The sequence below is a fragment of the Opisthorchis viverrini genome (assembly GCF_000715545.1).
Source record: "Opisthorchis viverrini unplaced genomic scaffold opera_v5_354, whole genome shotgun sequence".
Lineage (NCBI taxonomy): Eukaryota > Metazoa > Platyhelminthes > Trematoda > Opisthorchiida > Opisthorchiidae > Opisthorchis > Opisthorchis viverrini.
Window position 1 is genome coordinate 42347 of NW_008752014.1, and position 16034 is coordinate 58380.

General features: G+C 42.7%; 1 protein-coding gene across 1 annotated transcript in view; it reads right to left on the reverse strand.

Moving 5' to 3' along the window:
- Positions 1–3144: 3144 nt before the first annotated feature.
- Positions 3145–16034, reverse strand: part of T265_10336 (hypothetical protein) — a gene marked incomplete at both ends in the record, with an annotated part of 96175 nt that continues 83285 nt past the window's right edge. Inside the window, 5 exons of the mRNA XM_009176676.1 lie at positions 3145–4008; positions 5126–5486; positions 9242–9652; positions 11431–11848; positions 13482–13749. Of these exons, the coding sequence (XP_009174940.1) occupies positions 3754–4008; positions 5126–5486; positions 9242–9652; positions 11431–11848; positions 13482–13749 (1713 nt within the window). The remainder of the gene's footprint in view (positions 4009–5125; positions 5487–9241; positions 9653–11430; positions 11849–13481; positions 13750–16034) is intronic.

Consider the following 16034-nt stretch of genomic DNA (forward strand, 5'->3'; position numbering starts at 1 on the left):
TCGTTTTCTTCAGTTTGCCTGAGTATTAGTACGTCGTCAGCAACACAGATAGCTCCTGGAAGTATTTTGAGCGCCTGGATCAACTTTTCTCGGGACACCTCGTTAGGCTTATTCAGCCGGGAAGGGAGAAGTGGCCATCCAAATTGGCCGAAATGAGTACTGGAATAGCTTGATTGGTCAGTTGCCAGAAGCCGACGATAAATCAAACTTCGTGAATAGCTTTGCCAGACAAAAGTCTGGGAGTTTATTGTCTTGCGTGGTGAGTTTATGGTGTTTGCCAAGCTGTATAGAATAGAAATGCTCGGCATCAATCAGGAGTCCCAATTTCCTCAAAACCATTGCTATCCGCCCAATCTGTCGGTTCACAACCTGGCGCCATAATAGACGCTTCAGCTCCTATCGCTACTGGAACCTATCTCATTGGTAATTTTGCTGAAATCAAACTGTCTGATATGGACAATCTGACTTCTGATGAGCAACCAAGTTCAACAGAAGAACTGAGGAGTATTTCTCAACAGTAGTCTCGCGTTGTAAAGTGCAAGCGGAATTGTCATAATTAATGATAGTGAAGTTGAATTCCTTCGTCGCAGATAAACCAAGGATTGACGTCAGATCCTTTATCCTTTATCCTCAAGACTTCTAGGGTATGTTATTCATCCTCAGGATTTTCCGAGTTAGGCGTATCTCTTCGACTCCATTGGATCGTGCGCGGTTCCACATTCGTAGGTTCGATAGCAAAAGGTCTCTGCTGTAACAGCCGGAGATGGCATCCAGCTTAAATCGGCAGTTGGCCTCCGGAAAACAATGACCTTTTCGTCACGGACTCTCAGAATTTTACAATCGCGAATTAAACTTTCTTTCCTGCGGTTCATTTACCTTACCCTGAATACTTCACGAACCTGAGGATTACGCTTGCCGGATCCATGAGGTCTTCTCTGTTATTAACTTAGAGCGCGGTTATGATGGGCAGTGTCCCTTCTACAGTTGCATGCTGAAAATTTGTCACTTAGAGTTCCTTTGTTGCCTTGTCGAAGGCAGTTCTCTTCCAGAATTTCCAATTTTCAGCGAATCTGCGCTTCTCAAAATCAAGTGGAGCTGGTGACAAAGTAGTCATTAGATTCCTTCCAGTCGATGTTAAGTCCACCTCTGACATCATGGCAAGAGAAAACATTTCGTCGACAGATAGGTCTCATTCATCACATTTGACAATGTTTTAATGATTGCGAGGATCTATGATCCACCACTTTCTGATCAGTGGCAAACATTCAGAACTGAAACCAAACACATATTTGCTCGTCTTTTGTGCGTCCATTGCGTAGCAGCTCTGACTTAATCAGTAAATCCTATCAAAGGAATATCTACCATCGAAATTCTACATAGAGGCTAATGATAGACAGCGAGAAGTCTGGAAAAGTTCTGCCTGATTGCTAATCAACATAGTCAGTGAGGGAGTTTTGTGTCATATCAACAAGCCGTTACCTTCGGGTCTATTTAGAAAAGGACTAAAACTAGTAGTCACACTCAGTTCACAGAGCTGCGATTCCTTCCAAATGACTATATGGTCCGCTGCGAGTAGGTGTTTATGGTCTTCGATGTATTCGTAGCACTGCTAGAGTTGATGGCAACATCATGTCAGCGGTGACGAAGTGTTTTCAATGGTTTTGCAGGAATACAGAGGACGTGCTGATGATACTCAGTAAAGTACTCTGGCTTAATAATCTTCTTCGAAGACCAGTGCATCATGGTAGCTTTTTTCACTCGATCAGTAGTGGTGTGGAAACGGACCCAATGGTTAGCAGAAAACGTTGTCGCGTCCACAGCATCCACAGGGAGAGGTCAACGTATCGGTACATCATTGACATAAGCCCTGGAATGGGTGACCCATGTGCGCACTAATTGACATTCTGCTATGTGGTGTTGCCTCCAGCACCGAGCACATATTATGCAACCAATATATCACACGACACAACTATTGTGTGACCAGTCGAATTACGGCACAAGCAGCTATAGACGATGCGTGGCCATCCATCGTCATTCCTCAACTTATCAGTGACTCAGACAGTAGCAGAAAAACCGCACCCCAAATTCGATTTACTACTGAGGGTGCTGATGATGGCACAGTAGTCGTTAATGCTACACATTCAAGTGGACGATACCTCTTCCCGGAACATATCTGTTTTCTTCTGATTTTCCACATGCCCCTCTTATACGCGTTCGCCTGGACAACACTGAAACAGTGCTTTGGTGGTTTATCGATTCAAGCTTGTCAGCCCACCTCAGTCAGAGTTCGGGGATAGTTTCCTATGGTCGGATTGGGCAGCAAGTCTTCAGTATTATCCTTTGACGCATCTTTTTGTTAACTACTCATGTTTGGATATACAGCGTGTACATTTGGTAAGGTCGCCAGGATGTAATTATTACATAGTTATCATCCTTTCTGTGCGGTTATTTCTAACTCACATATAAGTGAGAAGTTTTATGTTTCGGGTTGTATACAGCTTACCTGCTGTCAGATTCAGTGGTAGTTCAGTCTAACTATTGTTCCATCCGGTTCCTGCCCCACGACAAATGTTTGCCGCATTAAATCAGAAGTATTCTACACTGATTTGGTATATCTAGTCCTCTCCGTGGGTCACTTATTTGTTGTGTCAAGTTTAAATACAAAAGTGCAGATTATTACTAGTTTATTCACTGCAGTTGTTTTCGTAGTTCATAGTTTCACTGTACCTTCATCTTACTGCGATTCATCATTGTCCAAAGCACTCCATTTTTCCAACAAGATTCCTCCTGATGGTTGTCCCTGAACGAGAACCATGTGGATGTGCACGTCCGTCACAATCATTGGGCCATTAGTCCCTCCAAAATACAACTGCCCCTTTAGTGCGGCATAGAATGGAAGGAGTATTGTATCTTATTGGAAGTCCCAAATTAGCTGACAGTAAAGGTTGGGCCATAGTTGATGTGAAATGATTCGATACAACCTGGTAAGCATTCGAGAGTGATGAGCGAGGTATTCTGTTTATATTAGGAGTCTTAAATGCAAACCAGCGGTTCTGACAGGTAGTACCTATTCAATGGTTAGTTTGGCGGACCAAATCCATCACTTGTACACTGGAAAGTACTAGGAACAATTTCAGAAGGGCTCTCTGATACCAGTTACTGGCGAATCCATTTTGTACACAGCCGAATCATTCCTTTCAAAGGGATTCACAACTACCAATTGCTATGGCGACCTGTTTTGGGCACATTCCGGGATCAGCAAAGTAGGAAAAAACAAAACAGAACGTGACACATATACAAAGAAAACCAGCTACTACCTCTTTCGGAATAAAACTTGCTGGTTTCTCTAACATGTACGAACACACAAGTTACATGAGCTGGCACGCATAGTTCGGAAGGTACGAGTGCGCTCTCATATTGATTGCTCCGTTCGTTTCAGGTAGTTACAAAACGAAATTAAGAAGAACAGAGAAAGAAATAGTTTCTACGAAGAGCTACAACAAAAGTTGGATTTATGTACAAATAGAGCTAATTGAAATTGATCAATCTAGTTGTGAGGCTCACTGATATCTAAGGAGAACGGAAGTTGCATTCATGGTTAATTCATACGTTTTAGGAAAATAAGATTGTGCGTATCCTCGCAATCGAATAGAAACTATTGAGTCGTTCGTTGACGGATCTTCCTCTTGCATATGTGTCTAACTGGCACTGCTGGTCTGTGTGTTCAACTCTAGTTAAAAGGCGTGCTACATTTTAAATTACAGTCAAGTTCGTTTGAGCCACGCGGTTCGGTGACATGCTGGTGCCCGCGTTAGGTCCAGGGGTGTAGAGTGTGTTCGACCGAGGAACGTTCGGTTTGTGGATCTGGGTAGCTTGGGCCCGTGGTCGATGAAATCTCTTCGTTCGACTGATCCGGCGTTGGACAAGAAGATCCAAAAATTTTTCTGATCGACTTATGTGACCCACGACCTCGCTGCATGTAAGACCTTCAACCAATCGGTCGTTTACCTGTGGAATAATAAGCGATTTTCTGCGTTTATTGTCGGAAGAGAACATATACTCCAAGGGCATTAGCCATTATTCTTGTCAAAAACATACCTTTTTGCACATTGAAGGCAGTGTAGCGAGATAAACTCCCAATGAAGATGTACAGAAAATTCTTGGAGAAACGTCAGCTGAATTCCCAGCAGCCTTTTATTGTTCAAAACATCCTCAGAAAACAGCAATGGGAAGCATTCACTATCCTACTTGCATTTTAGTATTGAATCCTTCAGCCCCACGTAAACCAGGTAAGCAATGAAATCAGAAGGCAGCTATTAGAGCATTCAAAACCGAGAGCTGGAATATGGTGAGTTTCAGACATTTTGGTCCATGTGCTTCCCATGGTGGTAGATGCCAGTAAGGCAACTTTTGCAGTCTTTAAACAAGTATTTGCTGCTCTTAAATATCTAATATTTGTGTCCCGCAAATATCTATACAGGTAATAGCACTCAGAGTCTCAGTATGCATTCACAAATCTCGCGTGACTGCCAACCTACCGTCAGATCTTCACAAACAGTCGACAGTCCGCTGCGCAAACAAGTTTGATTCAGTTCACGGTCACATCCTTGAAGTGGTGCCATTGTAAACATCAGGGTGATTCAACCTTCCCTAGCAGCTCAAGTGATATTCGTACATCTGTATTCATTACATAGACCAATTGTCTATAATAATTGTCCGGTAGCTGTCACCCTCATGGTTCAGGCCTGTATATTATTCGGGTTGTACGAAACTACTTACGTGTCTATAGTAGGTTAACTATATTTGCGATGTTTCACTTCCATAGATCGGTGGCTATCCACCTTAGGCATTGCGCGATGTTGATGCTTACGGCAAAACGAGTTGCGATTTACACTTCGTCGAGATGTTTTTGTTTATTTTTCCTCATACAATTTGTGGCAAATTAAGCGGGGATGTAGGTAGTTTGGCCCCAGTTACCTTTCGCACTGACACTTCCCATCTTTTTCCTGTGAAGCTGACATCACGGCCACACTGCTTGTTCACCTGAGACTAAGAGAGCAATGTTTGTATTGTCATACCTTGGCCTGAAAATGAAAATAACGGTTTGACTTTAGTAAAAACTCACCATCAGAATTCGGTCATACAAGTGCAGCTGACCTGATCTGTCTGCAGAGGAATTGGGACGAATCGCACTGACGAATATACCTCTCGTGGATATGCCTTCAGATACACCGATACCGTATGAATCATTGGGTGAAGCCTTGGTGAGACGTATCCAAGTGCACCAAATGCCACGTTCCTCGGTTCGGATTTTGCAAGTCGCCGGGGCACTGTTGTCAGAAGGTTCGCCAGCGGATCTGATGATTTTCTGCCCTGTGAACCTCTCATCCAGGTTGACTGTATGTTGCGTCGACTGAGGTTCGACAGATGAGCCTTCTAAGTTGAAAAAAGCCCCTGTGCCTTCAAAGTTCCCCGGCTGATGTTGCCTGAAATTTTTTAAACAATTAACGCTTATCTGAAAGTCTCCTGGTGAAAACTGCCGTTGGTAAATTGAAAGTATGACGACTGCCTAACTCCTGTCATTCATAAGGCTGTAAGTCATGCAATTGCAATCCTGCCTGGAGATACCACAGATCACGTATTCGAGAGGTGGGTTCTTCTGAGGATAACCGGAAAAACATAAATTTAAGAGGTGATCGTACTTCTCTTATTCGCGTACCACTCTCGTCGGATAACCTACAATCTGCATTATGTCATATAACTACAACTTCAAGCCTAAGTATCATTACGGGTGTTGGTAACTTTTCCCCTTTTAAACTGCCTCTTTTGATGCCCATTCATTAGTTTTAGGATCATCCGCTTGGCCTAGAAGATCTAGTCGGCCATCGATTCCCTGTTGAAAAATCTATGCGCTCAGAAGAATAGTCCTTCTGATGACAGCAAATCTCACAGTGTCTAGGAAGCATAGTGAATTAATAAGGCTTGTTTCGCCAAGTAAGAGCTGCGGGGGATCCTGGAGCGCATCAGCCCCTGAGCGTTGAATTCATCCGATGGTGGTTTGTGTAAGCAACTCCGCAGTAAATATCCGATTAGGTTCGGACTCCATTGCTTGACATCCATCGTGTCTTCTATGAGGATAGATTAGTAGACACATAGACCAAATAGTTATTCACAAACAGTCGAATTCTTCGTTAGTTTTCTCTCCTAATTAAGAGTAAGCCTTATAACCTCTCCTCAAGGTTCACATGGTTCCGATCGTCATTTAAGGGTGATTTTTTAGTTTGAATTTCTTTCCGGCTTAGAACTCCCTGAGTATGAAGGTGTTCCAGTTCTGCCATCGTTACTCTGGCACACACTGTGGGATCACTACATAAATCTAAACATACGAACTCTCCAAAGTTGTGAAAATTATTGGTATATGGCATTATTTGAGTAATTTGATGTACTGATTTCCTGCAATAAGGGACAGTATCGCTTGCACAGTTACATCACCAAGTTGTGTAGCACTGCATTAATACCTGTGGAAAAGAGAGGACAGCTGTGCCTCGATGTTTGCCAGATGACAGCCTGTCTTCCTTAGCTTTTGGTTTACTGATCTATTTCAGGCAATCAGGGGTGGTTGAACAGACATTATTACTTAATCCAGTCATGCAAAGCTAAATTTACGGACAGCTTTCAAACCAATTGTTGTCATGGAAGCCCAGTGGCGATCGGGTACGGAAAGGGAGAAGAATCTCAAGTGTTGCATGAGTCATCCAGAAAGTTGTTATTGGAACGGCTGTTAATATGTGTACACATGATGTGAATCCCCTGACCGAAGAATGAGTGCCAAATCCGTCGACTGTACTTAACCAAAAACAGACATGATCGCATAGCAACAATTGAAGTGATGATATTTTCTATCAATGCCGATGTGAACTTCGAAAATTCAATCACAAAGTAATCCATGATAAATGGGTTTCTCCACAGTCCTCAGGGACTGGTCAAATTGTCCCTACCTAAATTTCCTCTCTCCTCAGGATGCCAAATTTATGGGTTCGCGTATCACCCCGATTTGTTGCTTACAGTGTGTACTTGGGAGAGCCTGTGTGGTACAAATAATATTTGCTATTGACCCCTCATTTGGTGACCATACTTCACCGACATAGCAAAAGGTATTGTGAAGCAACTTCCAGTTAGGAAGCAAGTTGAAAAGACTGGACAAAGAATAATTCTCTTAGACTGGTCTCGAATCCTTAACCCTACTGCTTATTATGATTGGCACTCAATTGAGTATTGCGTTTACTCTCTCTTGGAAACCCATTACCCCTGTCATTAGATTTGCTGTGTCGCGTATATGACGTTTGATGGACCGTTTGGAGATTTTCTTGAGTTCTGTTTTGGAAAACTACACAGGACGTGACACATGGCGCTTGTTTGCGTTTGTACCTTGTTAGATAAACTGAGATACATCCTGATGCAGTTTTTTTACATTCTAAATAAACAAATTCACGGACGCTTTCCAGAATGACCCGCACAAATACCCACTGTTTATCTAAGTCGATAGAAACTTTCGTGCGCTATGCCGACTTGTCAAGTGCTACCTTCAACAGTCAGGTTTTACGGGCACATAGGACAACAAGTCATCTGGCTGATGAGTGAATGTAAGACCGGACACGCACATACACGCATACATGTATCCAACTGACGACAAACCGATTGCTTTGTAGCGAGACAGGCGGATGCAACAACCGGGTAATACGGCACGCCGTGGAAATTCCTTACCTATTCGCGCTTGTAGGGACACCAGCGACGGTACACAGTCGGACGCGTGGTGAAGCTGGTGGGGATTTGACGATTTCTCTGCGTTTGTGTGTGTGTGTTCGATTTTCTGTCCAACAGGAATGTGAACCTTTTAGTCGATGGATTTTTCAGTAGCCTAACATTTGGTGGAATTTTTTTCGCTTTCGTTCGATTAAACATGTCGGTCTGGTCATCTTGGCTTGGCATCTCCCACTGGTCACGTGATTTTGAGATAGCTTTCCAGGAATCGCAGTTAGGTTTCATACTGCTTATTTTCATGTATAATGTTTTAACGTTGGTAAGAGAAGTTATCAATGAAATAGGGTAGATGCTTGTTCTTTCCATACGCATTAGTATCCCTTTGGAAAACACCGTAGATAATGTTACCTACCCGTTTGAAGTGTTTAAATTCTTCAACTTAATGCCCTGTCCCTCAGTTCGTTACTTGATGAAGTATTTTGAGGATGAAATTTGTTTTATTGATGAAACTTTATTTTCACTGGGTTCGTTGAGTCGAGAAGAAGGTTAATCTCGTGATCAGGCCTTTGATGAATTAATGTAACATTGTTACTCTTCCTAATGTGGTTGGATGTTCGAATTCGTACTTGCTCATCCCTAGTTAACACTCTGCTATCCACAAGAAAGTAGAGTTTAGATCATAGAAGTCATCTGTTCGCCTAAATATTCCTAAGAGATTAAGTGGAAATCTGAAGCAAGAAACTGAAGAGTTAGCAAGCCAGTCTCATGTTATAGCTTATGAAATAAAAATTATTTTTCGACAGGAGACTTTGTGGTAATTAGCGTCAGTTACGCTGACCTTCGTCGGTTTTCATTTCCACTTCCAGCTCCATCGTTTTGCCTCCCTCCGACGGCAACACAGCAGATGTACCTGTGACTCTTTCGCTCTTGTCATTCTTTCTTCACTGTAGGACTTTCCGAAGATTGATGGGTAAACATTGATTCACTTGATAGTGTGGTTGGCAAAGAGGATTTACATACTCTAATGAACCTAGAGGATCAAGACGGTTCGAACTCGTCCGCCATTCCTCGTGACAAAATAATGCCTTGTGTTAGTTCTTTATTCACATAAATAGTCGGCTCACTCTTTTTTGGTCAGTATATGTGTTCATACCACAGCTATAGCATCTCCGTTGGGAGACAGGCTGTACTGGTAAAATGTCTGTAGTCTTCTATTGTGAGTGCCTTTTCTTCTTCCTCCTTAAATCATCAGGAACCCGTCAAACCTTAGTCCGTTCTTCCTTAAGTCCTTTAAACAAGCATGTGATGAGCCGTATAACCTAAATCACATGTAATCGTCCACCTTGACTTCATAAAATGTTCATTCCGTTTACCTCTGACAGAAGGTTTCAAACATTTGACCTGGTTGTGTTTAGTCCAGAAGGATGAGGTTGTGAGATTCGAAAGAGGAAGTACACAAAGCTTTCAAACTACCACCCACCTGTCATATTGGTCGGAAGGAATGGACTGACGACCAGAAGACTTCGGCCTGCTACCTGAATGCCTATGCTGAGAAAGCACTTGTTTTTCAGCTAGTCGAACGTCGATAGCTGTCGGTTTGAGCCTCATTCTGGCTGGTTTTGGGGTTGGAATGGTTGTACTTGGCTGTTCTGTTGCAACGTCCAGATTTCCTGCCAAATTAATTCTGCTGTCTGATTTGGAATGTCGTGTTATCGGAACGATATCTGAAGCGTACCAGTATGGCGGACCCGCTTTGATGTTTAATTCTTGTTCGGGACAAAAGAATGTTGCTTTTGGCGGATCCGGGTTTGTGGCTTCGGAAGGTTTGGTCTGCAGGTCGACCGATCTTCGGGACTGCCCTGACGTGCTATCGAGATTCGAGGGTGGGGCACTAAAAAGAACAAACGTTATAAGGAATCATGTCATTTTCTGGTAAATCCTCACAATTGCACTAAATTATGGTGACGGCTTTTATTCTTTACCTGAAATATTTTATTAAAGTAAAAAAAACTGTCTTAATCAAATTTCCAATTTATCAAACAGATATTGTTTTGGAGACTGGCGCACTGGACAATCGGATTTAACGACAATTCTCCTGAGTTTAGTCTGGATAGGTCCAAAACTACAATTAAGCTACTGGGTTTTTCGCTTTGTAGGTTCAACCCGTCATTCGGTTTCATGGGAGCTGGAAAACGGTCTTGTACGACCAGTCACGTTAAGTATTTGGACGAATCCAAGAGCCGAACTTCAATTACGGTGTGAGGAGTTCACGGTAGGTTGTTAATGAAGATGTCAGGTAGCGCGTGCGACCAGGTATGGATCCGTCTCATTGTTGTTAGCTCCATGCGTATAGTTCAGTCGTTTAAGTGCATCTTATTGGACAGCAGTGTTCCTTGAGGAATGTGATATATTGCACGGACGCACATGTTCGAAAAGGAAATCGCTGTTCGATGAAATGGAAGATCTGGTTGTTAGATTGTTGACAACCAGCTCGGAGTTCCAATTGATTAATGAACTACACCGAAATGAGTTTATCAGTAAATTTCCAAGTCAAACGTGGGGTCGGGAAGGAATTTGGTCAATGAGTTGCTGTTTCATAGTGAAGAAAGACAGTGATATAAATGAGGTCTACCAACCGAAAACACCGGGCATTTTGATAAACAAAATAACCAGTCCCAGTGAATTGATGACAGGGATTGGGGGTGCTGTCAAAGCAAATAGTCAGAGGTGGTCATTGTAGTTTACTCCAGGCTGTTCTTCGTTATAAGAGTATCTTGTAAGAGAAAGAGTTTGGGCATGGGAATACAGGTACTTTCTGACCTTTGAGGTTGGGCCAGGTGTCATTGAGCTTCTCGTGACCAAGCCGGACCAGTGGTCAAACAGTCTTATACATTCATAATCATACTGAATTTTGTGGGAATGGCTGCGGATATGATTCAGATTTCGTGTGCGGGCATATCGTTTTTTACTCTTTTAAACTAAAACCAACTTCTCAAAATTGTCATATTTCACATTGGGCTCTAATACTTTATGGTTCGCACACTCCCAGTCCCGTCCGGCTTTGTATTCTGCAAACCTGCAAGCTCGCATGAAAGCAAAAAGCAAGGGCGGACCAGTGAGGTTAAGAGACAGAAACAAGCAGAGATACACGGAAGCTTTATTCTGAACGAGAAGATTTTTCGTTAAATTGCTGCCGAGATGGATCAGTAGCGTATCTATCGTTCTACCGCGAAGTCCAAGGGGACACACTATCGGCGGATTGGAAATTCCGAAGCCCACATTCATTTGACGGTCTAAACTACCAGAAAAGCAGACAGCGACTGCTGTTGAAGTTTTCACTATGATTTCTCATATTTTTACTTCCAAAGTATGAAATAAAGGGTTCCTCTATCAGGTAATCGGTGCACACGCGTCCTTGATGAAGCCCTTACCCAAATGAACTCAGGCGCAAGCCAACCTTGAATTTCGGGGCCAATATATGGCCTGCTCAATCCCAAAAATATCACATAGCCGCCCTTACTTTCTAAAGGCCAGCTAAGCTTAAATATACATAATTTTAGTGACCTGTGCAGTTGTGTATTGCCAGTAAGTATTGCGAATTCTCATTCATATCGTCAGGTTTGATTTCTTGTGGTTTTCTTGAAACGAGCACACACCAACAAGTCTTACCTCCTCTGTTGGGACTGGGGTCTCCTCCTTAGATGGCGATGTGAAAATTGTTCACCATGTCTCCGACCGCGAAGTCTGGATTGGATCCGCTGCTGTCGGAGTTCATTTATTATGGCTTCCCGACACCCAGGACACTGGATATTGAATAAATCTATTTCACTGTAATCTGTATAGGCTGGATAGAACTCTGGATGATCCAAAACGTAGGCAGTTCCATCTTCCTCATTGGTTTCACTTTCAAAAGAAAGGCCATCTCCTGGCTCAGTACACATCCATTCGCCAAAATTCTGAGATTCCGAGTGACAAACTCCGGAAGATTTGGCACTTGGTCTAGGACTCAATTTTGCCACACTTTGCCTGCTCTGAGCATCCAGTTTTCTGAAATGTTCGTGGCTTTTCGAACGCCCGTTAGATTCACCTAATCAAATAAAATCATTCACCATAAGTCTTTGTCATAAACAAGCCTGAATAATATGCACAAACCAGTTAAGCGCTTGATAGAAGAAGGAAAGGACGGCATATACATCGTTGTATATGTGCAGTGATTTCAGTGATAAACGGGCGGGTGTAGAAGCGTTTCTAGAAGGTTTATACGAGTACCGCATTGTGTATATGATATTATAAGCGACCGCAACACCCCTTTGATGCTTAGGTCTCGCGCCATCTGATGGAGATAAGAGAGCTGAGATAGTGCGAGGTCGCTCAAGCCCAGACAATAGCAGTCAAGTTGCCGTGGTTGGGTTCGAACCGTGAACATACCGGTAGGTAAGTTAGTTCCCTAAATACTGAGCTACCTTGGGCTGATTTGCTACAGTAACATAAAATTCGAAGAAAAAGATTCATTTCATATGATGTGAGTATTCATGCAGACCGAGTATTTCCTCGATAAAGGCAAACGAATGGAAGGCATTCCAAGGTTGTTTTACTCCTAAGAAGTGCTTTTGACAGTCTAATCCTCTCAAATGTTGAACCAGCTTCTGCTAGTATTGTCGTGGCCGTTGGAATTTTCACTTCTTCAGAACAGAGGCAACGTTTTCACTGGCCATATTTACGCCAAATCAGTGTTTATTTGAGGAACGTAGGAAATACGACTCTCCTCTTAAAAAGAATGAGTATTAGGGAAAGCGCGCAAATCAGACCAAGGATTTTGTAATGTGCCATAGGTCGTTCAAACTAATCCTTTCTAAATTATTTCACCGATTCTTGTTGTCCATGCAAGCAACAATTTATCAGTATCCTATTCCTGAAATTTCGACAAGAGCGTACGATAATCTGCATGACAGAATACTTTTGAAAGATGTAGACACATTACATGGACTCTTGTTAGAATATTCTTTGCCCTGCTCCTGGCATCTCCGGTCACCAGTCAGTACGACATGGGTAAATGCAATAGTGGGAATCGTATTGATGCAGATCTAAAGCTGAATTTTGATTAAGTTTCTTCATAATCCTAACAGCCACTGTGGGTGACATGGTTGAGATAACTAGAGAGACAGTTAATTGTTTGTGTTTACTGTGTAATCAGACTTGCGTGCTGTAGTGGTAAACCTTTGATTTTACAAGCTAGAAACAGAAATGTTGTTCGGGCTGAGTTGAAGCAAGTGGGCACTTGTTTCAAACAAATAAAACACGCCAGAAAGGTATAGTTCTGACACGGATCCATGTGCATTTGGTATAGAACGACGGTTTACGAAGCTGTATTTCGCTGAACATTTTAGCGTGTACGGGCAACACCCTGGAGAAAGGAGCTTAGGCGTTTCTCCGATGGTTTCTCTGATGGTTTCTCCTCGTATGTTGACGAAACGTTTACAAGCCGTTTGCCAAGCTCGGCGAACAAATCAGCAACCAATGAACATCGGTATAACAAATTTATATCAGTCAAATTAGGAAGCCAGATATTACATAATTTCCTGAGAAACTTTCAACAAGAATCCTGCAGAACATGAGTATTATTCATTCTGCTGTGTATGCAACAAGTATTCATGCACCCATTGAAGATTAAGTAGTTGTTTTAATCATTAAATAAGGCAGATTTGGCCAACGTGACCTACCAAATTGTCTCTGCGGCGCAATGCCAGCTTCTGCTCCGCTGTACGTTCGAAGTCGCGTTGTCGCATTTTCGGATTTTCCTACATCACCCTGTGGTACTGCTCTGACTGAAGTCGATGATTTTGGTCTTGTTCCTTCCAGTCCAAGTGGAATTCCCGGTGTTGTCACCGAAGTGGGTAAAATCTCAGATGCTTTAGTGAATGCCGTCCCAGATCCAACGCTGTTTGTCATGGAGTCAAACGAGCGGCTGAAATTGCTCATTGCAACCACCTGATCAAATAAGTAGTGTGAGGGTAAATTTTGGAGATTCAGAACTACATTACGTTTGTGTAGGGGATAACCGCAGGCGCATTAGCTAACACCATCAAGAGAATCACTGAGACTTCATAATTAGTAACAGTAATCAGGAAAAGTGTTCGTGTACTAACTCCTGCGTTGGTTGTTAGTTTGCTGCATTAAAGAGTGGCAAAATGGGGGGATATTGAAATAAGACAGCTTATCATCAGAGTCGGTTTAGTTTAAGGAACTGGAAACAATCATCGAAAAACTCGCTCCGGGGTCCACATCTGTTTGTATGGCTTTCCCATAAAAGTGTAGTGGCGCTGAACACAAATCCAAACAGTTTTACTAGGTGTTTGCCGATCCTCGGTGATATGTAACAATACGAGACGCATACTCATGTACAATTTCTCCTCACTAAACGTTATACGATAACGGGGAATCGTCCACTTACCAGTGTGTTTGCTATTCAGTACTCACAACAGCTTCTGTACCACAGGAAAGGATTTCCAGGAACAATTATCATCTCTTTCATTTCAAGAACAAAGTGAACTGACCATTGGGCCATGTTCTTTATAAAACCTCGAGCCTCCATTCTGATGACGTAGGCTATAAGATTTTTCACGACGAACACACTTCAAATCCAATTTTAACAATTTATAGCATACTGAATAAAAATTTTCGCCCCTACTGAGGCGGCAAATCAAATGATTGTGGCGCACCAGATGAATGCTCCAATACACGTTCTGTCCTGTCTTCAAAATCATCAGTGACAAACCGAAGCTGGAAAAATCGATACTTTTACGGGTTGATAGCGTACGTCAAACTGCGAACTTGATTCCAATCTGTTTAGTCACAGCTTCCTATCACAGCTAGACGTGTTGGAGTCAAATGTTTTATTGCAACGAAGGAAAATTAGTGAGACATAAACAGTTATTCACTGTGGATTAACAATACTATCAACTGACTGCCAATTGAGAAAGAGCGTTGTCTGTTAGAGAAAGGTCTGAATTTTGCGGTAAGCGAAAGGGTGATAAGGGCTGAAGAAATAACTAGCGTTGAATCTGTGTCCCAAAAACTCCCGCCAATGGAGGCGGAGAAGCTACAGGTACAGCTGGTCACAGTCCTTAAGTCCCAGAAGCCAGGAGCTCCAAATATTACACCAGCAGGGAAAAGAGCGTTAAACATCCTAAAACAGGTGGACAACATAGTGATTACAAAGGCTGATAAGGGTAAGGCCATGGTTGTCACGAACAGGAGTGATTATCTACAGAAGGTCAAGCAACACCTAGCTGAGTCTTTACTGGGAGATCGGTAGTGCGAATATTACACCTTTACTGAATAGGAGTTGGCAGATAGTCGCTGTCCGCGATAAAACACATAGGTCAAGTTAACTTTTATCGATTGCACTCCAAAAGTGCACTCCGACCATGGCTTTATGGTCTTCCGAAAATCCATAAACCCGGTGAGACCGATAGTAGACGGAATAGGTTCCCACCGCATGAGCTGGCCAGATTCTTGGCTGACTTTTTGAAACCCCTCACCGGGAAATCTAGTACTTACATTGAGAATCCATATGACTTTGCCAACAAAGTAGTGGGGGGCACTGTTTAACCAGATGACATCCTTGTATGTTTCGATATCAATTCGTTATAAACAAAAGTACCAAGAGGGAACTCTTTAGAAATAGCTAAGTGACTGCTACTAGCAGACACTGTCCTTTCAGAATGGACACAGCTTACGGTGGATGAAATAGTGGGAAGCATAAAAGCATGCCTGAATCTCACCCACTTCGTTTTCGACTCTGTGGTTTGCACTCAAGAAGGTCTAGCAATCGGATCTCCAAAATCCCAGGTTTAGGCAAATATATTTATGGAAGAATTTAAACAGAAGGCCTTAGTCGGGCTTCCCTACCCACCTTAGATATTCTGGCGATACGTAGATGGCACTTTCGTCGCGATGAAACGAAACAAGGTTAATGAGTTTTAAAACTATCTGGATGATCAACTTTAGTATGGAGAAAGAGTCAACCTCGGGTACACTGGCCTTTTTAGACTGCATGACACACAAGGTTGGGGGGAATTAAAGACCACGGTGTATGAGAAGCCAATCGACACTGGGGCAGTTTTCAACTACTCGTCTGCCCATCCGAAGTCGGTATTCGCCAGTATTGCGTCATCAATATTTAGGCACTGAAGAAGCTGATCGGACAGCGGCCCAGATTAAAGTAAAGAACAAACTTCGGGGTAGTGGATATCCAGCTGGCTTGATTAGGT